At 33.1% G+C, this 23,818-nt stretch overlaps 2 protein-coding genes across 2 annotated transcripts in view; one reads left to right on the top strand and one right to left on the bottom strand.

The window, feature by feature from the left end:
• Positions 1-598: 598 nt before the first annotated feature.
• LOC108905314 (ras-related protein Ral-a) lies at positions 599-6,749 on the top strand. Its single transcript, XM_018708121.2, has 4 exons — positions 599-757; positions 843-1,195; positions 1,727-1,901; positions 5,992-6,749. The coding sequence occupies exons 2-4, from the start codon at positions 882-884 to the stop codon at positions 6,106-6,108; spliced, it is 606 nt and encodes a 201-aa protein (XP_018563637.1). The 5' UTR covers positions 599-757; positions 843-881; the 3' UTR covers positions 6,109-6,749.
• A 4,143-nt stretch (positions 6,750-10,892) lies between these two features.
• Positions 10,893-23,818, bottom strand: part of LOC108905308 (protocadherin-like wing polarity protein stan) — a 44,692-nt gene continuing 31,766 nt past the window's right edge. Inside the window, exons 10-22 of the mRNA XM_023454133.1 lie at positions 23,429-23,573; positions 23,127-23,345; positions 22,852-23,072; positions 22,653-22,799; positions 19,945-20,133; positions 19,748-19,850; positions 19,580-19,692; positions 16,652-16,932; positions 16,386-16,565; positions 15,598-15,909; positions 14,700-14,967; positions 11,856-11,909; positions 10,893-11,795 (exon numbers count right to left, since the gene is read on the bottom strand). Of these exons, the coding sequence (XP_023309901.1) occupies positions 11,882-11,909; positions 14,700-14,967; positions 15,598-15,909; positions 16,386-16,565; positions 16,652-16,932; positions 19,580-19,692; positions 19,748-19,850; positions 19,945-20,133; positions 22,653-22,799; positions 22,852-23,072; positions 23,127-23,345; positions 23,429-23,573 (2,206 nt within the window). The 3' untranslated portion in view covers positions 10,893-11,795; positions 11,856-11,881. The remainder of the gene's footprint in view (positions 11,796-11,855; positions 11,910-14,699; positions 14,968-15,597; positions 15,910-16,385; positions 16,566-16,651; positions 16,933-19,579; positions 19,693-19,747; positions 19,851-19,944; positions 20,134-22,652; positions 22,800-22,851; positions 23,073-23,126; positions 23,346-23,428; positions 23,574-23,818) is intronic.

Raw genomic sequence — 23,818 nt, forward strand, 5'->3', positions numbered from 1 at the left:
AACTAGTTATAATTTTAAATATCACATATATGATTCAACCTTCATATTAGTCCAGTATTGTATTTTACATGGTTTTGTTAATTTTTATCCTGTAGACTACGAGCAAAGCCTGCTGGAGATGACGAATCGTCACGTTTATGCTCGAGATAACGCGATCGCTGATTGGTTGAATAGAGTCCCCTGAAAAATTACACCAACCACAGCTAGTGAAACAAAACGTTGTGTTTTAATGTAATCTTCATCTTATTGTTTTAATAATTTTTAATTTTACTGAAATTTAATTGCACATGAGAAGGAAATAAAATTACTGTTCCAAACAAAATTACTGGTCATGTGGCTTGTAATCATTTCTGAAAGCTCTGTAATAATTGGTTTTGTTTTGTGAATAACAATATCTAGTTAGTCAAAATACACTTATCTTTATTGAAAAGTCTAACTACATTGAATATTAAATGTAAACAGAGTTGAACGACAGTTTGCCGAGATTTCATAATTTTTATGGATAAACTTGGCAATCACGAACGTTCATCTTCATTAGTATTACAGGGGGACACTACATGACAATAATAAGAATGACTCAATTTTATAGTATGGTGTAAAAAAGGTTTTAGTTAAGTTCATTTCGTTTTAGTGAGAAAGTAAAGGGAAGAAGTGAAACACGTAACTTGTATTCGTGTACTTGATTGAAAATTTAATTATAAATTATAGATTTTACTGGGGAACGGGAAATATCAGAATAAGTTAAAGTAGAACTAAGGTAAGACTCTGACTTCACATGACTTAACAATACTAATGATATTAGTTCATTGACTTGATGGTGTAAAATGTATTCTTTATCCCAGGCACGCCTATCTGTTATTGGTATAATTTTACACAGAAATATGTCGAAGAAACCGGCTGTACAACCGGCGTTACATAAAGTCATTATGGTGGGTAGTGGAGGTGTTGGAAAATCAGCCCTCACCATTCAGTTCATGTATGATGAGTTTGTTGAAGACTACGAACCTACCAAGGCTGATTCATATAGAAAGAAAATCGTCTTGGATGGAGAGGATGTACAGATCGATATCCTTGATACTGCAGGCCAAGAGGACTATGCTGCAATTAGAGACAATTATTTTAGGAGCGGAGAGGGATTTTTATGTATATTTTCTATTACTGAAGATGAGAGTTTTCAGGCCACACAGGAATTCAGGTAAGAAACTATGTGTACCTACCGAACAAATGTGATATTGTCATGTTTTTATGAAAAAACATTGAATAAGAAAATTATTGTATATGTATCAAAGAAGCATTGAAAAATATATGTTTTATTTTTTAATAGGGCAACAGGTGTATTGTTTACTTATTTATTTATATTTAAAAAACTGATAACTCTAATTTATAAAAACCTGCAGGCACCTAGGTGTTTGTTATTAAATAAATGTTTTAATTGTGTGTTGGTTCCATAAAAAAAGATCAATAAAATATTGATTATTTGTGTAGGTACATCTTTTAAAACGAATTATAAATTCTGCATTTCTAAAAGCTATAAATAGTAAGGAAGTTTTAAATTGATATTTGATAAATGTTAATTAAAATCAATATGTGATTTTTAACGAGGTCAGATTATTAGATCAAATTAACGGTATACTAAAGAGAACATATCTTTTGACATGATTCAGTTTTCGTTTTTAAAATTTTATCTAATCGTTATTAGTAATTTTAATATACTATTTCCTCCTAGGGAACAAATTCTTAGAGTAAAGAACGATGAAAACATTCCATTCTTATTAGTGGGTAACAAAAGTGATTTAGAAGATAAGAGGAAAGTTACATACGCGGAGGCCAGCACAAGAGCAAAACAGTGGGGTGTTCCTTACGTCGAAACTTCCGCTAAAACTAGGGAGCATGTTGACAAAGTAAGTCTGATTTGTAGTTTATTGATTTATCTTTTTTTCATGTAGATATTCAAGGGAAATTTTATTATTGATCTTTCTGTTTCAACAAGTTGCAGTAGCTTATTTTCATAGTATGGAGATGCGTATGTTTAATAATGTTAATATTTCGATTCTGTCTTCACAGAAAAATTATTTGTGTGTTCTTTCCATTCTTGATTGACCTGGCATGTGCCATATGTTTTCCAAACACTAGTCTGTTTTATTGATAGAACACACATGTCATTCTAATTATATATTCAACTGTAAACCCCTTTCTTCTGTGTGCTCCGAATTTATTTGTCATACGTAGCAAGGTAATTAGCTTGAGTAATGTCTGTTTGTGTTGGTAATAACAAATACTAGCCTAATTTGAACCCTCCAAAAATAAATACGCGTTATAATTGTTTTTTTTTTATCATTCATCCATGCATTTTTAAACCATTATTTCTATTTCCTAAAATTTGTTATGGTATGGTAATCTTTTGTGAACGGAATAAATATGTACAAGGTTGTAACATGGAATTATGTGAAATTGAGTTCACGGGAAATAATTTGTACTTGGATGGAGTCATAGGTCAGCTTGTTTTAGTAAACTTGTCTTAAATAGTTGTAATTTCGGGCGCATTAGGTAATTTGTACAACTAGATGCTATATTTTAGCCGTCATACAAAGAAAAATATACGTATGTGCTACACAGTTAAAATTACAGTTTGTAAATTTAATGGTTTTTATATTTTAATATATTTATGTCATGAGTCCTTTTGCATAAATTTTTCTTGTTGATTCAACTAATCATATTTGGATATTGAATAAATTTAGACCACTTTTAAAATTAAAATTTGCATTTCCATATTAAATGTGATGTTCAAGGAAATTGTTAGGCGATGTTTAAAAATAAATATTCATCATACTTCAATTTAATACTAAACTCAAATTGTTGTTCTGTTTGTACATATTGATTATATTTTTATGCTTTACATTTTTGTCTACTACATTCATAGTAAATTTTCTATCCGAAATATATAAATTGTTATTATGTATCGAATTTTGTTTATGAGTAAGATCCTGAGTATTAGATAATAACTTGAGTATCAGGAACATTCTTTAAATATCTAAAAATGGATTAATTGTGGAATACACAAGCGCCAAGATAATTAAAAATAATCTAGTGAGATTTACATGTAAATACGTACAAGTGCTCAAATATTTGCTGGTTGATAAATCATCTTTTATCGAGGCTACATCTAATTCAACATTAATTTGTGAAACCAAAGTTTCACATCGCACAAGATAGTGATAAAACATATATGTAATTGTTTTTGTAATGTGATTCACAATGAAATTTAACTGTGATTCATGATGACTGATAAATGAAGACCCAAGAAAAAATAGTTTCATCGGCAAAATATGTATCAAACTTTGCACGTTTATGTGTTTATCATTATAATATTAAAATGACGTAAAAAGACAAAAAACTACCTACCATTTTTGAAATTGGTAGCCCGTACTTGCATTGTACAGGATGTTTCATGAATTCAAATTTGCTGATGTACAGGGTTATCTATGAATTTTCAAAAACTTATTTTGAACCATTTCTGGCAATTGATGTATTTTTGGTATATACAGGGTGTCCCGAAATTAATGCTCATAGATTCTTAAGACAAATTTGGGAGACCTCCTAAATAGGGGGCCACTTGGCAAAAATAAAAAAATATGGGTCCCCTAAATTTGTTTTAAGAATCTGTGACCAAATTTTGTTGCATTAATTTCGGGACACCCTGTATGTTAGCAAAAAGACTAGAAACAGAAATAAGGGTACACATAAAATTTATAGCATTGAAGGTCTGAAGATTTTAACTTTTTCCAAATATTTTCGCTTTTTTGAAAAACTTGAAATTCGTTGTACAATGTATACCAGGCATGACTCATAATTTGCATTACTCAGTGGTAAAATAATTTGTTTGGAAAAAAATTATGAAAGCATTGAATACAGGGTTCGTAGCGGCCGGGAAAACCGGAAATACCGGGAAAAGTCAGGGAATTCGTTATTCTTCATAAAAAACAGGGAATAGTCAGGGAATTTTAAAAATATTCATGAGTCAGGGAATTTAATGTTTGCAACTGGAAATTTTGTGAAAGCCGGCCCTGTGTTCTTGAAAGAGAAAACTATTTGTGGTTTTGAAACCTTTATAAGAGGTTCTTAGGGTATAAAAAAGATTATGGAGTCCAGTCGAGAAAAAATTTAATGCATAAACACCAATTAGTATGTAAAAATGAACTACAAGTGACCTGGATTTTATTTTTATATCAGGGAAAACCTGAAAAAGTCAGGGAATTCTTCATTACTTTTGAACTATGAACCCTGGAATATGACCAGTGACAGAGGGCACTACCGAATGTCTCAGAGGATCACCATTATCTCGAGAGCAATTTACTTCTGTAGTGACCTTAGAGCCAACATGAACTGAAATGATCATTAGGGTGTGCTTAGAGGGTCCGCCCCCACAAAGCTTTACCCGAGAAAAATAAGGGCATTGTAATTTAAAGTTTGCTGTTTTCATTTGCAAAAAATAATATTACAGGACATTTAGTTATTTAATCTTTTGCAGAAATTAAACCTATTGTAAATACTGAGACATATACAGGAGGAACTTTCCAATGTGACAATGTTTTTCCATTAAAATTAGTGTTTTTTTTTTTAAATTAAAATTGTGGTGAGAAGTAGTGGTATTATTATCAATCTGAAATATGAAAATATTCGCTCTAAATGTTCTTGTTGCTAAAATAATATTAAAAAGCTGATTAAAAAGGAATTTTCCTTCCATTATTTTTTCATGTACTTTCCACATGCTGTATGAAGTAGTACAAATAATATACAGGGGAAACTTACGTAGGCAGCAGAAAAAAAGTTTTCTGCTAAAGGTAAAAAATTATACCTAATAATTTGTATATAATGTGTAGAAAATTTCTATTATATGTTCAGTTGACCAACATATTTTAATTATTTATGTCCTCAAACAATTTTATTATATTGATGGTAAATTTCGTTTTGTTTCATTTCAAAATGTCTCCAAAATACCATGTTGTAATAATATTATTTCTCCCTTTCGCAATTGTAATATAAATGATTAATGGAAGGTGCTTATAAAAAATTAAAATTATCTAAATCACACCAAATTCCGCATTGCTACACTGCATTGCCAAGCGATCAAAGCAACTGTGTGGGAACCCGTTTGCCCGCACGCACATTCTCCAACTGGGCATATACATTTCTACCACCTCCACGTTTTGTTCCACCAGACCTCTGTATAGGTATGGCTAAATAAACGTGGGAACAAGTTTTTCAAATATTTCAATGCCGAGTTGCTGCGTAGCGACCGAGCCTGGTACATACCTTGAAGTTATTGGTTCTTCAATTGACTTCGGAAAAACTATACAACATACCTGCTTACAGGATAGCCAAAGCAACCTGTTGATCGCTTCCAGCGGTCAAAACATTGAAATTCACAGTTGTACTGTGAATGCGATGTACTGTGCCCAAATGGGGAATAACAACTGACCCCCCTTCACTTAGTCACTGTTGACCCCCGCACTATCTCCCTTTACATGTACTGTAGGTTGCCTACAATTCATGTATTTGTAATGTAATCAGTGATGGCGCACCGAAGAATTAAAGCACAGTTTAAAATCCTAATTATAACGACTATTTATTTGATTAAAAAAAAGAATTTCAGATTCGTATTCAGGGGAACACATGACATAAAAACTGACCCCCATTTAAAGTTATATACAGGGTGTATATCAAAATTAAATTATTTTATTCCAGCACAGGCAAAATGGAAAGTGTGACAAAAATATCAAATATATCATTTTTGTTGCCAATTTTTGTAATGTCAACATGCTATATGAAACATTAAAAAAATATATATAGAGGGGACTTTTCTTAGTGACCATAAAATAATTTTCCCAATGTGGTCCTGGAATTTTGGAATTGTGTCTTTGAACTATTAGCCGATGTTAGAGATATCTTTTTCCATATCTGTCTGCTTGTTGAGGTTTTTTTCTCTTGTAGGTGTTTTATGATTTGATGAGGGAGATCCGGGCCCGCAAAATGGAGGAGAACAAGACCAACAACGGTCGGGGGAAGGACAAAAACAAGAAAAAGAAACTGAGGTGTACCATACTTTAATGTGTAAATGTGTATGCTTGTTTTAGCTTTATATGCAAGATTATCGGATATTAATGTTGGAAAACAAACCCCATACATCAATATATTTTTTACCGGATTTGTTAACGTGTATTCAACAAATTTATAAAGACTATTATTATTAGGTGTATGCGGACAGTCTTTTAAATTATAGAGACTAAAATATCAAATTGGATGTTCGTAATGTATGGTTTGTGTATTATATAAAATTATATTGTTTTGAAGTATGAATCTGTTGATATAATAAAGGACTATTATTTTAAGAAGGTATTGTCCATAAGTTTTGAAAAGTGGGCAATAACTGTCGCTATTTTTAGGAATATTTATTATATGGTAGGATGTAACTTTTGTACGTAGTAACCACATTTTATACATCACACGTATTGTATGTGTGGGTCAATTCTGTTTATTTCATTTATTTTGCACGATTCTGTAGTTCGTTTTTGAGAAATATACTCGTAAGATAACCTCATTCCAAATCAAATATTTTTGTTACCGCTTTTTTCATTATCTACAGACTTAACAAAGATAAAGACTACATACAAACAAAATGCTCTATTTTGGCTAAGTTTTTCACATACTTTGCACTGCCATCGCAATATTAATAAAATCTTATTCACGAATGCATGCATGTTTATTTCAACCTTCAATTTGTTCGTTCCGTGTGTAACTGGGGCCCGTTGAATAATAATACATCTGCCCCTTTCTCCGCACAAGTTTAATTTTTGGGGTTTGTGAGGAGTGAACTTGAAAGGAAAGAAAATAGTGAAATAAACGCTACATAAAAATTAAATATAATTAAAAAAATCACAATATCTTGAGTACAAAAATGGAATGTAAAGTGGATTGCACAGTCTAAAAATATAATAGTACATACGGTAAAAAGTACGTTCAAAGGGCACGAAATGTAAAAACTCTTAACATTACACTAAATACTGAGATCTTACAAAATATCTTTAGTAGCACTATATAGTCTGAAAATTTTATTCTATACAAAATATCGAATATCAAAGTAATAATATAAAAAGCTTTTTTAGGCACAGGTTTTATACAATTTCTTTACATACATAAAAATACATCATCTTTACGCAAAAATAAATAAATTGAAATAAAGTCTTTTTTCCTCTGATGGCTACTTAGTCTAAATATAAAATAAAATTATTTAGTACAGACACAAAAATACTTAATTACTCATGGCGTTTGTTCGTCTAAAATATCAAAAAGAGAGCCAGCTTTAATACTTATACAGTTAAGAAATGCCTATTTAGCTTCGGTTATCTTTTTAATCCGTGTGTGAATATGGTTTCTAAAGAAATGTAAAAATGTTTTATTCGAGCAATGTGCACTAAAAGACTCCGCAACCATTCTTACGGAAAACCGGTCTTGGTCGAATTGTACGAAACTTTGCCGAATGATAGTCCTCAATGTGTCGATCAAAAAAGTCCATGGGACCTAGGTCTGGAAAACTACTGTTCTGAAGCTACAGCCTTCTGAAGTTATCGAATCCACGTGCTCGATGATCATCAAGTTTTCTGAAGGTGCTGCAGCTATTTTCTGAAGACTGAAGAATGCTGCAGATATGCTTATGACGGATAAGTGTTCAGCATACGTAGAAACAAGATGTCGCTCAAGCAGTACGTGTCGCTATCGCTGTTCTTCAGTAGGTGCTTCACCGATTTTCTGAAGACTGAAGGATGATACAGCTATTTTGACCAAGTATTCGCATTCAGCACATGAAAATACATCAAGAAACAGCCAGCTTGGTCACTTTATAAAGAAATATTTGCTTTTATTCGCCCATAAATTATTGGACCATCAAGGTCATCAAGCACGTGGATTTGATAACTTCAGAAGGCTGTAGCTTCAGAACAGTAGTTTTCCAGACCTAGGTCCCACGGGCTTTTTTGATCGACACATTGAGGACTATCATTCGGCAAAGTTTCGTACCATTGGACCGGGACTGGTTTTCCATAAGGATAGTTGCGGGGTCCATTATACACTTATTAAATGATTTCCTGATTTACACTGTGATGTCAGTAATATAATGTTTTTGATGTATTTTAGACATTCATATGAGCTGCTACATCTAAAGAATTTTAAAAATGTCGCGTTTCTACTGTCTTAAGTTAATCAGTTTATCATCGAGGACTTCATAACAAAGGGGCGTATGAACCAAATTACAATTTATAACAGGCATATGTTCATATGCCTGTTATAAATTGTAAGGTGATGTTCGGGAGATGTAAGATGGTTCATACACCTAACATAATAACACCAATAAAATTTTAATTATTGTAAAAATACTGATACGCCTGACTAAAAATATAATTTTCGTGATTTAGGTTCATACGCCCCTCTGTTATGAAGCCCTCGAAATGTTTTCTTGATTTAATGTGATTAAGCAGCAACAAAATGTTTCGTTTAGTGTTGTAGCCGTTCGTACGAGCTGTAATGTCTAAAGAAATTTAAGAATGTCTCATTCGAGCTGTCCATTAAAATAATAGATTTATTACAAGATTTCCTGCTTTGCATTGCGACGATCAACAATAAAATGTTTCATTTCGTCTCGTTTAGTGTCTTTTCAGCATTCATATGGGCAGCAATATCTAAAGAAATTTTAAAATATCTCGTCCGAGCAATGTCCTTAAATTCATAAATTTATTACACGATTTGCACTGCGATGAAGCACCAATAAAAGTTTCCTAGTCCATGTTTAATGTTTTTTAAATATATATGGTGTAACTGTTTCAAACGAATATGTAGGTAGGCTGCTGGAAAAGTTTCTGCAATCCACCACTTCCAGTGGCGCCAACGTTTTGTCAGTGTGATATCTGAGAAATTAGACGTTTCTAACCTATAAATCAGTTGACAGTTTGTACTCAGCGAAGTACGTTTATGTGCACAGTGTTTTAAAAGAAACTGCTGTGTAAAAATGTGTGTAAAAAAATTTCCAGGCAACGATTTACTACGATTACAGATGTAATCTTACTCCGAAACAATACATCGATCGACTGCATTTGGCTTTTCGGGATGAAACACCATCCGATAGGACAGTGTATAATTGGTTTTGTGAATTTTAACGGGGATGCACGTATTTTAGTGACAAATTTTCGTGACCATCCATGTTTGGTACCACTAATGTTGATGCGGTGCGTGGAATGATTGAGTAGGATCGGCATGTGACATACCATAAGATTCAGGCATCCTTGACCATTGACATGAAAGCAATACACACGATTTTGCGTAATCACTTGAATGTACGGAAATTGGTTACCACAAAATTTGACTGACGCTCAGAAAGAGACTCGTGTTAAATGGTACAAAGCAAAGCTCGAAAAATTCAACAGGCCGGTCAAATCTGATCTACAATATTGTTACTGGCAACAAAACTTGGGTTTATTTGTACGATCCCAAAAGCAAACGACAATCCACTGTTTGGGTGTTTCAAACCGAGTTGAAACCAGTGGCGTTTTTACCATAAGAGCTGCGGAGCTGCAGAACACATACAATTTTATGTATTTAATCATATTAAATATCAACAAAATATTTAAAGAATCCAAATGTACTCGCGCTAAAATAAATCTAGGAGCTTATATTATTATTTATTACGACGCAAGCTATGCTCCTTAATATATGCAACCTCATATACAAAATGTGTGCACAGCAAACAATTAGATGCGTCCTTTGTTTTTATTGGCTAATCAGGCACGTGACTCAGTACACTTTTATATGGGCTTTTGTGGCTGCAACAACGACAGCCACTGCTGCAGTAAATGCAGTAATATTTCGTACGTGGTATGTGGTGGTTTATTTCTGCGAGCGGCAGGTGTGAATATTTTCGTTTAGGCGTCTACGAATTTTATAGTTATTAAAATGAATAGCGTTTCGTTTAAAAAAAAACTTTATTTGGTTCTCTGCCTTATGAGGATAAACTAAAAATAAATGAATTAGGTGGGCCAACACCTCAATTAAATATTGAAGTTAGTGGACCAAGGCGAAGTAAAAGTTATAAAAGACAATTTAACAATAATGTACACACAAAAGCAGTGAGTGTGCAGGTGTGATTTAAAAAATACATTGTTTTGTTTTCCGTGATTACATTTCGGTGGGGATAAAGCATGGATATACAGTGTGAAAGATTTAAGTCATTAGGTAAAATAAACATAACAAGTCAGTTAGATTCTGCATATTGGGATAATATGGGAAACAATGAACAGGTAACGAAAAATCGTTATGTATTATCTAAAATCATAGATTGCATAAAATTTTGCGGAGCTTTCGAATTAGCACTTCGCGGACACAACGAGACAGAAAATTTGGACAATCCTGATGTGTTTCGTGGACTCATAAATTTTAGTGCAGATCTTGACGACATATTAAAAGAACATCTATCCACATGGGTATGACCGGGATTTTCTGTTATTGTACTGGGAATTAGCTGTATGGTCCCGGATTTCGGATTTGCATGTATAACTCCTGGAATATAATATAATGTACATATACACAAAAAAGATAAAGAAAAAATCATAACACGGCGACGAAAAATAAAATTCGTTGAATCGTTGGTAAACTTCACAATCGATTTTTTTGTTTATAAACAATATTCAATAATTTAATAAAATATATTTAGTTTATTCCAATTTATTTATCCCGTCAGTAGGTAATTCGTGATTAGATATTTGAAAAAGGTATCAATTTCAAAAATCGTTCTTGTGAAAATCTGTATTTTTGTAAAAATGGATTGTTCCTTGAAATTCAGAAGTGACCTTGAAAATTTTACAATTTTTCGCCTGCAGCGCCATTTAGAAACTCTCCGGGCGCTTAATATCCAGGAATTCAATTCAACAAATGTAACAACCCTAAGCAGAACACATTCAATGTTCACGTGCCGCCACTGGTTGAAACCAACAAAAGTACGCCTTCGGAACACTGGTTTCAGAGGTTACAGCAGCAGAGTGGAAAGCATACCTCACCAATTCTTTCGAGCATATGCAACAGTGTATCAATCTCAAGGGCATATACTTTGAAAAACAATAGCCATTTTTCAAAATTTACAAGTGTTTTTACACATTTGCAGAAATTTTCCAGCAGCCCACATGTATTCCCATGCAGTGAACTTTTGCAGATGGTACTGCAGTTAAGTTGAAACGTATTGTGCAGCGAAAAGATTAAAATGATATTTCTAAATAGGCATTTCTACATAAGAGTGTAGGGAATGTGAGCGGAACTCTTGAGGTGTAGAGAATGGCACTGTAAACCCTACAGAAAAAACTTAGTGTTTCGGTTTCTTAACCACAGTGATTTGATTTCGTTTAATTTTCAATCTTACCTAAATATATATTTAAGTACAATATACAGATACAGTATAGCTCTTCTCCTAAATTAAAATTCTGAAGGTAAATTCGGAATGTTGTTAGATTGTTACATAACACAGTCTTAATCGGAATGTTTGTTATATAAGTTTAATGAGTACGTGTTACTGAGTATTAGAATACGATTATTTAAATTTTACATTATAAGCATGTAATATATATAGCAAATGTCGTGAAGAGATAAAGGTAGGTGACAGGACTAAAAATAAGTTGAACCTAATAATAAATAGGGGTGATTTGTACACTTACTATAAAAATAATTATCATACCGAAGTTTCCTCATTTTTTTCTTCGATCCTGTAAGAAATAAACACTTGTGATAGGAATCCTTCGATTTCGAAACCTTTTAAACCTTACCTTGTTAGTATTCCCAAATGAAAGAGTTACTTGTTAGAATATTCCCAACACCATCTACGCAGATTTTTTAAGAATTATTATCAGAAAAAAAAAATAGATAAGCGTTCACAACATGCACGTTCAATATGGAGAATTTAATTTGACGCTTACCATGGTGAAAGAGTGACTGCAAAAAACCTGTGATTTTCGCCCGTTTTTTCACAATTCGCAGAGAATTAAAAAAATACATAAAAATACGTTTTTGGTCGCAAATTACATGTAAAAACTGAAATGAGCATAGTTTTTAGTATTTTGTTAGTTTTTAAAAGCTATGCTCATCTTAATTTTTTACGACGAGTAATTTGAGACCAAAAACATATTTTTATCTATTTTCTTTAGTTCTCTGCAAATTGTGAAAAAATGGGCGATTTTTGCGGTCACTCTTTAGAACTTGGAGATTTTGATATTTATGCAATGCAAGCAGTGTTGTAAAGTGCTCGAGAATTTTTTTAAGGCATTCACACCCCTTCGTTATATTTAAAATACATTCGTTTTTTGGGTTGCCACAAGTTAAAAAACTTACACTGCGCTTTCTTAACCTTAGCTAGGAATCTGTAACCTGCCCTTGTTGTTCTCGGGCTAGGCTCTGTGGGGGTGGACCTGCTGTCTGAATCCCTAGTCCTTTATTCCGGCCTTGGAAGCAACCACAAAAACTGGAATGAACATTAGGGTGGACCTAGGTGTTCTGACAGTGGGTCTGCCCCCACAGGTTATATATTTTTTTATTAGACTAAATTAAAAAAACATTAGGGTGGACCTAGGTGTTCTGACAGTGGGTCTGCCCCCACAGGTTATATATTTTTTATTAGACTAAATTAAAAAAAATTAATAAGTTTTTGACCTTTCCACTGCAGAAAGCGGATATACGCACGATGAAAGCGTACCCGCAGCACAGATATTGGTGATTTAGTAAACCTTTGCCTATAGCTTGTGTTTATCTATTATTTATTTGAAAATGATACACACCTTTCTTTTCCAAAACTGTAACTTAATAACATACAGGGTGTACGCAAGAATTATGCAACATATAAAAATAATGTTTTATAAATTTTTTGGAAAATTTTGTATCCAATATACAATTTGTAAAAGGATACGGATATGTGATTCTTAGAATATAGACCGCATTAGCAACAGTTATTTTTTATTAGGATTCTTTGAATAGTCAGAAATTAATTGTCAGAATAATTGTCTGTGGATTTATTTTAATTTATTATGATTTTTATATTTAAAATATATTTAGAGAATGCATTATTTCAATGAAACAAAAAAACATGATATAAAAGAAAACGAGTCATCACATTCAGTATGGGAAGCGGTCATATCCGAGACATAAAAATTACTTATTGTAGGAAATGTATGAATCCACATAACTTGCCCACGTCAACACGGAGTGTTCAGGAGTATCGTTTGAAAACAAGTGTCACAATGAAAGGGTTAAGTGCTTGTTACAGGAATTTAATGGTCATTAACAGAGAGCGGACAATTTGTCTTTAACCTTGAACATAGATATGTCATTCATAAACCTAGATACATGACATCCATGACGCAGTGGCGTGTCGGGTATGCATCGGAAATTTACGTGATAATTCACAAAAATTACACGGTATATACATTTTTAGGCGTTATAAAATATTTAGAAAATCAGAAATTGTATACTATATATTTATTAAATAAAGTTCGGTTAAAAATAGTGTTGTTCTTTTAATTGGAAATTAGGAGTCAATGTAACGAATATCCTCAGGCGACGCACATGATAGAATAGTCCAACTCACGCTCCATTCATAACAGGGCTGCAGTTTGAATTCTGACCAATAGGAATTCGATAAACGCAACCGATGTCGACGGATGGACTAGAGATGGGCGCGAGTGTCATTTCATTTCTTTAGAACTAAATTAACTTAATTATTTTCTCGTTATTTAACCTGTTCACATGATTTATGAATTTTAAATAAAGGGTACAAATCTTCGCGAGGATAATACGATATATTTGCTATACATAATAATTATATTTTGCATAGTTTATACACTATACATTTTTGAACGCGTACACATCTCTACCAAAATTTGACCTATTCTTCGGGTTAAAGACACACATTGTCTGCTCTCTAGTCATTAAATTCTTTCTGCAAGGCCACGCCCACAGGGAAGTTCCATGATTATGTGTGCAAAATTTACTATAAAACTCGCTGTTTGAGAGACTCTAGACCGAACATTTGATGGTGACGTATCGCTTGTTGTAACGGAAAATTTTGGCTTTATTTTATTTCGGTATCAAAGAGTGTCCAGTCCATCCACTTTGGAATTTTTATTGAGAAGGCATCATAAATACAATTCATTGCCAATATTAGAAATACAGCAGAGACAGTAAATAGGGGGAAGCAATGTCAGGAAATCGTCAATGTCTATTGTCTGAGGTGGTTGGCAATGTGCGCCACTTGACTTTTCGACGGGTCATCTGTTCGGGTCCAGGATTAAAACTTAGGTTTGATTTTGGACCTAACGAACCTCAACAATAGTATTAAACTTGTTCCATATTTTTCAATTTTTACAAAAGAAATGTTTAAAAAGGTTATAAAAAAAAGTGTGGCATACCGCTTGTGTAGCACAAAATCTGAGAAATCCGGAAAAAGTCTTGCTTTTGTGTTTCTAAAGAGAAGATTCGCGTGTAATAGTTTTTTAGTGCCTGAAGATTCGCGAATATAATCAAACTCATATTTAGAACATCCTCGGCTTTACAACACTAAATGCAAATACAGAAATTTTTTTTAAAATTTGATCTATAAAAATATTGAAATTAACTCTTACTGAGGTGGTTCCGGATGGTGTCCAGAATGTATCATGGAAACGGGTGGCATTAACGGAGATGGGGAACCCCGTACGCTACCACATACAGATCCATGAACTGACCCCAATACAGATCCTATTCTGGATCCCATGTGGGAGCCTATGGTTGAGCCGTGGTGGAAATCTATGCCCGGATTGTTAATGTCGTTGGTTATAGGCGACATCATCCGGCTACCCGGATGAACGGGATGCATGTAATTGTTATGGGTCGGAATGTGGTCTTCTTCGGCTAAAGTCGTAGAAATTTAAAGATTATTCGATGTGGAAAAGTAAAATGTTTAGAAACGAACTTTTTAACTGTTGAGAAATTATAATTTTTTTTTTCCAAAATTGGATTACGAAACAAGTTCATTTCTTTAAGTTTTCATGTTTTTTTTTTTTAAGAAATATTAATACACACCTTTCAATACATTATCTAAAAAGCAGCATTAAACAATAAACAATAACAATCACAAATAGCACAATATCACAAGCGTAACATTTATTTTCATGCATAGTACGAGGCATATCCACAAAGTAAGAGTACCGAGACTCTGATGCTCCGTGGTTTTTGTCTTCGACAAAGTTGGCAACACTGTATTCAAGGTCAAGGTGTTGGGAGCAAAATGAGTGCTCATTTGTCTCAGACAGTTGAGAACTGTTGTTGTAGTGGCGTGTTGAAATGAGTGCTGCTATTCCGAATCCCACCAACTGCGAGGTGAAGAGCGTAAGTCAGTTACTTCTTGCAAAGGGAAAGTCACTCTTTCTTTGTGACCATGCCTCGTAATTTCATTTAGATAATATTTTATTTATTTTAATAATGTTTCATTGATAGTCGATAGGTTGAAATATACACCTGCTAGACAAATTCTCGACTTACCCGTATACGGGAAGAGATATTTATCATTCATGTGATGCTTTTCCTCAATATCGGAACACCTCTCTGCGTACTCCTGATAATTCATATTGTCGTGGGGCATAATTTTGGGCATGTAGTCACCCTTAAATCCCATAGTGTTGGGGTTGTAGTGGTTATCGTAATGGGTACGGACCATGTACTGTTCCGACTGTAACGTGGGCAGACAAGTTTCGGGGGTGACGTCGGGGTTTGGGAGAGGATTGGGGGAGTTATTTTTGTGGCAGAATTCATTGTCCGAGGCTGTCTCTGCCGACCAACGACCCACCTCCGGGACTGAAATATAAAACATTTGTTATCGATTCACAAATGCGGAGAAATAATTATATAGGATGACCTGTTATTCCGTGTACATGTCCATTTTAGATGCTCGAGCCAAAATAAGACGGTTTAGCTAAAGTTGCTTCCTTCGTTATTAAAACAAGGCCAACCGTTCTGTGGCATTCTAACTTTATTTAAATGAAGCATAAATATATAATTTTTTTTATTTATTTACGACTCACTGCCTTCTATTTTAGACTTGGAGTATACAAGTATCAAGTAAGTTTAATTAAATTATCTCATTTTCATACTAAAAACATATAACACTCCAAGTACGTGAAAGATCGAGAAACTTAGTACAAAACAAAAAAAAACAATAAAAAAAGAAAAAAATGCAATAAAGATAAATAAACAAACACTAAAAAACTTAAAACATCAAGAACAGTTACCAATAATATAGATATGTCTTCATTAATTTTGATTTTACTCACCATTTGGGTTAGGCAAATATGATTCGGGCAGCTGGCTAGACCATCTAGGCCCATATGTAGGTTGAATAGCTGGAAACAGTTGAGAATTTGTAACGACGTTAAGAGAAGGTGGTGTGCCACATCTTGACACCACATGCTCCGTAATATTTGGGAGGTAACCCTGCCTACCTGGTCCCATACCTGGAAAAATTAATTCAACTTCTTACCATAAAAAGTAATTGAACATAATTTTTCAGTTAATGGTATATTGTTCATCGAAAACATACCATTTGGTCCCCTAGCCCGATGCCTCCTCGTACTAGACTCATCGTCATCGCTGGAGTGACTGGAAGCCAGATCCAGACTCCTACCCTCCGATCCGTCAGAATCAGAATCGGTGTCGCCCCCCCTTTCCGTTCTTCTCTCCCTCCGTTCGCCCTCCTCGGGTAATTCCCTGTGCCTGTGTAAACCCGTTTCGTGTTCAAAACCCCTTAAATAAGACGGAACATCGCTAGTGGAATTGTAATTTGATGTGGATGTGGAGGTGTGACGTAAATGAGTATCACTCCTACAAAAACATGCATGATAAAGACAATATACAATCTATTCACAAAACAGCACATTCAAAATATGGAACGTCATATGCAGTACAATTAGAAAAATTTCGTAAGTTGTTTTGTGACATACTGCAAAAGATATTTTTGGTTTTACGTTCTATTTTCTCATTTCTAAACATAATTATTTCAAGAAAAGTGAATAGATTGTAATTTTCAAAACACAAAAGTTCTCCCTATTAAACACAACATGCAAAAAATGGGGTGAATGATTTAACAGTGGTTCCCAAACTGTGACGAGTCACAGAATTTGTAACGTTAGCTAAAAGTTTTACGGAATATCTTAACATAAATTTATTTTATGTTAAAAAAAATGTTATGAAATAAATGTTTTTTCTTTCAAAAAATTATTTCTGAAATCAACAGGTTCTATATTCAAACATTTATAATTCTTTCTATCTTGTTCTAATTCCAGATTATTTTTTGGGTTAATTTTCGTGTCTTCAACAAAATAATTTTGCATAAATATGAACCTGCAAATGGTGTCATTTAAAAACATCCTATGCCAGCTCAGTACAATCTTGTTTTCTTTTTATTCAAAATTATTATTAAAGAAAATTATTTTAATTATAATTATTATGTATCAGCATATATTTAACAAAATAATAACAATAATTATCGATATTCTTCTGGAAAATTGTTAAAGATGTTTCAAATTCAACTTAATCAAGCACAATTTTCAAGTTAGGGTGGTTAGAAACAAAGGATAGTTACTGAACTATATATGACAAAAAAATATGTTAAAACATCGAATCTGCAAATATATCTGCAAATATATCCACAAATATAGGATACTGTAAATGCATACAGGATGATACTTTAAATGGGGGTTAGTTTTTCAGGATTAATAACAGAGCCCCACAAAAAAAATTGAATATCTGAAAGACAATATATTTATACATTTTTGGGTTCGCTGAATCCGAATCCGGTATCTGTTTGATCCGATCAGCTTTGGGTTAAGGTCAGTTCAAGGTCAAATATAAAGAATCAATTGCCAACAAAGTAAACCAATGTATCTATATGTTTTTGAGATCACTGAATCTGAATTTGGGTCAATTTTACCAGATTAGCTCTGGTTGAAGGTCAGTTCAATGTCAAATATATAGAATCAATTGCCAACAAAGTAAACCCATTTATCTGTATGTTTTTGGGGTTGCTGACTCCGAGTCCGGTGTCCGTTTGACAAAATCAGATCTGGTTTAAGGTCAGTTCAAGGTCAAATGTAGGGAATCAGTTGCCAATAATGTAAAGTAATATATCTATACGATTTTGGGGTCGCTGAAGCCAAATCCGCAGTCCGTTTGACCTAACAAAATCTGCTAAATATCCTCAATTTCTAAACTCAAAACGCTCAAGCATATATACGTATTAAAATTAGAGTACTTCTTTGAGTATACTTCTAAGACCTTCTGACAACAAAATAGTTCGATACCATAAAAGTGATAGTAGTCTCGATATCATAATAGTGAGATGTAGTGATTTCATGTGATTTATCAAAGTAAAAAATCTCTTATCTTGAAAAACTTTTCTCAAGAATCTCAACGAACAAGGACTCTGTGTAAATTAATGTACATGAAGAATTGAAGCATTAACGGACATATTGGTTTAAAGCTTGCTTAATTAGGTTCACTGATACTAGAATTTTGTCATGTGAAAACAATAAACTCGAAAGTAACGGGCTTAGAGTTAAAGCTTTCTTTCTTCAATATTATTTGTTACTCAAATTTTAATACGCATAAATGAATACTTGGGTGTTTCGAGTTTAGAACTTAGCAGATCCGATCAGGTCAAACGGACCCCGGATTCGGATTAAGTGACCACAAAAACATACAGATACATTGGTTTACTTTGTTGGCAATTGGTTCTCTACATTTGACCTTAAATTGACCTTAACCCAGACCTGATCGGATCAAACAGACATTGGATTTGGATTCGCCGACCCCAAAAACGTATTGATATGTAGGTTTACTTTGTGGGCAATTGATTCTCTACATTTGACCTCCTTGAACTGACCTTAATGCAGACTTTATCGGATAAAATAGATATCAGATTCAGATTTACCGACCCCAAAAATGTAGAGATACTCGTATGTATGATTACTTTGTTGGCAATTAATTCTCTACATTTGACCTTCAAGTGACCTTCAACTAGAGCTAATCGAGTCAAACGGACACCGGATTCGGATTCAGCAACCCCAAAAACATATAGCCAGGGTCTTGTCTTTCATATATTCCACTTTTTTTTTGTGGGGCTGAATTCTTGCTCTTCAAACTTTTGTTTATATCTTCCACACTGTGCGAGCTTATCACTATAGTCTGTTACCTTTTTAAAGATAGTAACGGAGTGACAGATAAACTGCAATCGAATATAATTTTAATAAAGTTTACATTTTTTTTGTCATTGCTGAAGCGTAGAAGTTTGGAAACCACTGGTTTAACATATACAAAAATGTGACAGCCACAGTTGCTCAAACATTACAGTAGAATTGTATGTTAATAACATGTTAGTTACATTGAAAAATTTAAAGAATTTAATTTTTTTTAATCAACATTTGATTTATTTGCCCAATAAAACAATTCACACTCTCAGTTATTTACTTACCTGTAAGGGCTAGAACTTGTCTTTGTGGTGGATCTGGAAGTCGTACTTGAAGTGGATATTCCGATATTCCTCCTGTTTGGATCCAAACTGGAATGGTAAGCCAAAGCCGATCGCTGCAAAACAAGTTTATAAATCTTAAAAACGGTACATTTGATTAAACAGCCTTACCGATTGAGTTGCACTGATATTTTGGCTGCTTGTACTTGGCACTCCCACAACTGAGGTTGTTTCGAGTAATGGTACCTTCTTACCCATGCACCTCATGATAGATCTAAAAAGTTTAAATAATAAAAAAATGTAAATCTGTGTGGGAACTGATATTATTTATTAGTTTTTTTTTGGGATTTATCGTTTTATGTACTAACCTTAAAAGGTTCTGCCTAACCCTATTGTTAGCAAAACAATATCCAGCCAACGAGAAGCCAGCATGGATCAATACCGCGGCAGATAAGAAAGGTGTCAGAAGTGGGTGCCTTTCGGATGCGTCCAAAAGAGCAAGTACCCAAGTTGCACCTAGTAAAGGAAGGGCGACAACAGAGACCCACAACAGAGTTCTAAAATGAAAAAGACTTTTTATAGTACGGAAATGATTGTTAATTAGTGGGCAACTTAGTTTTCAATTTTTTAATTCGATTAAAAATTCAATCGACTTCACGAAAGTATTTATGTGTGAAATAATTTGTTTAAACCCCTTTTAAACTGTAGTCGGCTGTAGATGTGGTGTTATCGACAGTACACCACAACTCTCTTTCTAATATTTTAATTTTTGACTGTTTTTATGAAATAGGAAGAAAATCGTTCAATAAATAAGCAATATCTCTTTTCTTGTTTACAGACGGTTCCTATGACGGGTTCTAAAGATCTGTGGTTTCCCAATCTTTGGACGATGAAAACAAAATATGTTCATTTGGGAATATCTTTCATTGTACAGAAAATATACACTAATGCAAAAAATTTAGATGAAAAATGGTCGTATTGGGAATTAAAAAGAAAGCATTTTGAAGGTCTAAGATTCTAGTTTCTAGATCTTTCGGTCGAAATTTTTTAGGAGCTACGGTTATTATGCAATTCTAAATAGTGCGACAAAAAAATTTTGCAAATTTTTTTTTTGGGCCAAGCCATTGCATGGACCAGATAACTTTATTCAGCTTCAATTTCCTTTTTTTTTAATTTTGATATGACCATTTTTCATCAAAATATCGGACTTTTAATGGAAAAGAATCTTTTTGTTTTCAATCATCAATAGTTCAGTGACAAATGGTCGAACAGAGAATTGACTGGAATAAATTTCCTATAACACGCTGCGGCAACTTTTTGGAAAAATTTTTTTTTCATCTTTTACACGAGTTTTAAAAAACAGGAAAAAAGAAGTAATTTATGTTTTTTTTTTTTAATTTGACAGCTAAATTAGAAATATTTACGAAATGACTAATGTTAAGCATGACTTTTACAGTTTGATATACCCAGAAGAAACTTGTGAAGTTTCATCTCGATCAAATAGTTAAACTTTTGAAAAAAATTAAAGGTTTTTTTTTTGAGCTTAAACACTTCATAATCATGATTAAAATGTATTTTCAAATAACGTTTAAATTGATAAAAAAAAACCAAAAAAATTCGAAAAAATTTAGTTTTTTTTTTTTTTGGAAAACCTTTCGGATATTGAAGTAAAACAAAACAATTTATACCGTTTTTTGAGACAAATTTCTAATTAATTTTTGAGCAGTGTCACTTAAAAAACAGCTTTTTTAAAAATTACCCTTTTTCTTCTCTGAAAAAAATTCAATTAAATTTTTTTTTCAATTTAAACGTTATTTGCGGTAAAAATGTGAGAAAACCTCAAAAAAAATCATGATTATAAAGTGTTTAAGCTCAAAAAACGTGACCCATTAATTTTTTTCAAAAGTTTGTCTGTTTCACATAAACAAATGATTCGATAGATCGAGATGAAACTTCACAGAGTTCTTCTGGGTATATTGAACTGTAAGTTGTGCTTAACATTAGTCATTTCGTGGATATTTCTAATTTAGCCGTCAATTTTCTAAAAAATCTTAAATTACCCTTTTTCCTGTTTTTTTAAAATTCTTTTAATACGAAAAAATTTTTTTTCCAAACTGCCCTTCAATACTCTGTACGACCATTTGTCGCCGAGATATCGATGACTGCAGACAAAAGGATTCTTTCTTTTCCATCAAAAGTCCGATATTTCGATGAAAAATGGTCATATCGAAATTTAAAAAAAAAGGAAATTGAAGCTGAATAAACAAGCTATCTGGTCCATGCAATGGCTTAGCTGAAAAAATTCTTCTTTAATCTTAGAGCTTCAAAATGCTTTCTTTTAATTCCCGATATGACCATTTTTCATCCAAATACAGTCTGTCAAAAATCACGAAAAAATTTCGGAAATTCGTTTGGCCCTTTAATTTTTTGTATTAGTTTAGTGAACATATGTATCATTTTGCTATTTGTGTAAACCAACACTTTCACTTGAATACACTACAGCTCACTGAAATTAGTAATTAAATACACTTAAAAGAGAAACACCATCTGTGAAAATAACAAATCACAAATATACTTATCAGCTTGTCAATACTCAATACAGAAAATACTACTCACATTATGCATTGCTCAAAACATTACACCCTATACAGTTCAGTAAAAAAAAATACATGTGTGTACAAAGCGAGACCATGTTTCGCATTTTAAATTTAATATTCATTATTATAGTGTATTGCAATATATTTTTTTTATATTAGTTCTTATTGTGCTGTAGTTAGAGATTATGTCTTCACTATGAAAACCAACGAAGAGTTGACTTTTGTGTTATTGGCTATTAATTTCCCATTCTAATTTGTATCGAGTATGAATTGTGTACATGTGGATGTGAAGATTAGGACAAGTTCTGCAGTACAAATTTATTAAATGTATTTTGTAATAACTAACTGCTTAGTTACTTTATTTTTCAATAATTAACTAACCTTTTATTAGATAAATATTTTTCAGAAATTTAACACATTTGCTTATTAAATCGGATGTTAAATTTTTAGACTAGCAAGACATTCTTATTGTAACATACCTGAGATTACCGAAGCCCAAAACGTGGTCCTGTAGAGTAAAGGCTGCCCTGATGGACAATACCAGAACACACAAGTTTATAAGAACTAGAAGGCATATTGGTCCTACGAGACTCCAGACGACACTCTCATATAGGGACACCCAACAACTATAAAAGAAAAAAATTAAACCGAAATTAAACAAATGTAACCAAAACTTACAAATAGTAGTTTCCATACTGATGAGCACGCACACCGACTGCCAAACTGACTACGACTGCAGGAGCGACGTATCCCATGCTATAGTAGAATCTCATGGGACCGTGATTAATGTCCCTCATCTCCGTCAACATCCTGTATAAATGAACTGCGTCGATGAGCATCCAAGAAAACGAAGCTAGCCAGAGGTAGTGCAAACCAATCGCTATTAATTTGCAAGCAAACTGAAAAGTAATAGAAATATTATAATTTTGTTGACAACGTTAAAAGTTACTTACCTCATTCCCTACCATGGGTTTTCTGGCTTTTAAAGCTATAAAATATAAAAGTTCTGCCAGAAAAACGCATAGCACCAAATTCTTTCTGATGGTATTAGAGTTGGTTTGTAGCCCTCTGATGAGGGCTAAGATCAGATAAGTTCCAAGCAGCAGCGGTAGAGAGATAGAAAAACAACTATAACTGGAAACGTCTTCTAATAAAGAAGGTTCAGGAATGTACTGTAAAGAAACGTTTGTATATTAACAACAAGTGTTTTTTAAATACAAAAAGATATGTGCAACGTAACGTGTCTTCTACATACCTCTAAATCAACCACATCCACTAATACTGCAAATGTAGTTAAATGATTACAACTGCAGTTAACTAATAGTGGAGATTCACTGTATCGGTCGAACCAAGTCTCATCTATCTCTGTTCTACAACCAACACGAGACCATTCTCCAAAACTAAAAAAAATATCAAACAGATAATTTTAAGACTAATTTCGTTTTTTTTTTCTACAATTGTGTGACCTTCAAAATGAGGCTCTCTCATTGATATACTACCTGCATAAACCCTTTTTTTTTTACTTCTTAGATAATACTGTTTTTGTAATACCTATATTTTATAATTTTTAAATCGGCACATATCAGATAATTCCATTTTAGGTCACAGTTATATGTAGTGTCTCAAAGAAAGTTTGCTTTTATGA

The sequence above is a fragment of the Anoplophora glabripennis genome, unplaced genomic scaffold (genome assembly GCF_000390285.2).
Source record: "Anoplophora glabripennis isolate ALB-LARVAE unplaced genomic scaffold, Agla_2.0 scaffold217, whole genome shotgun sequence".
Classification (NCBI taxonomy): domain Eukaryota; kingdom Metazoa; phylum Arthropoda; class Insecta; order Coleoptera; family Cerambycidae; genus Anoplophora; species Anoplophora glabripennis.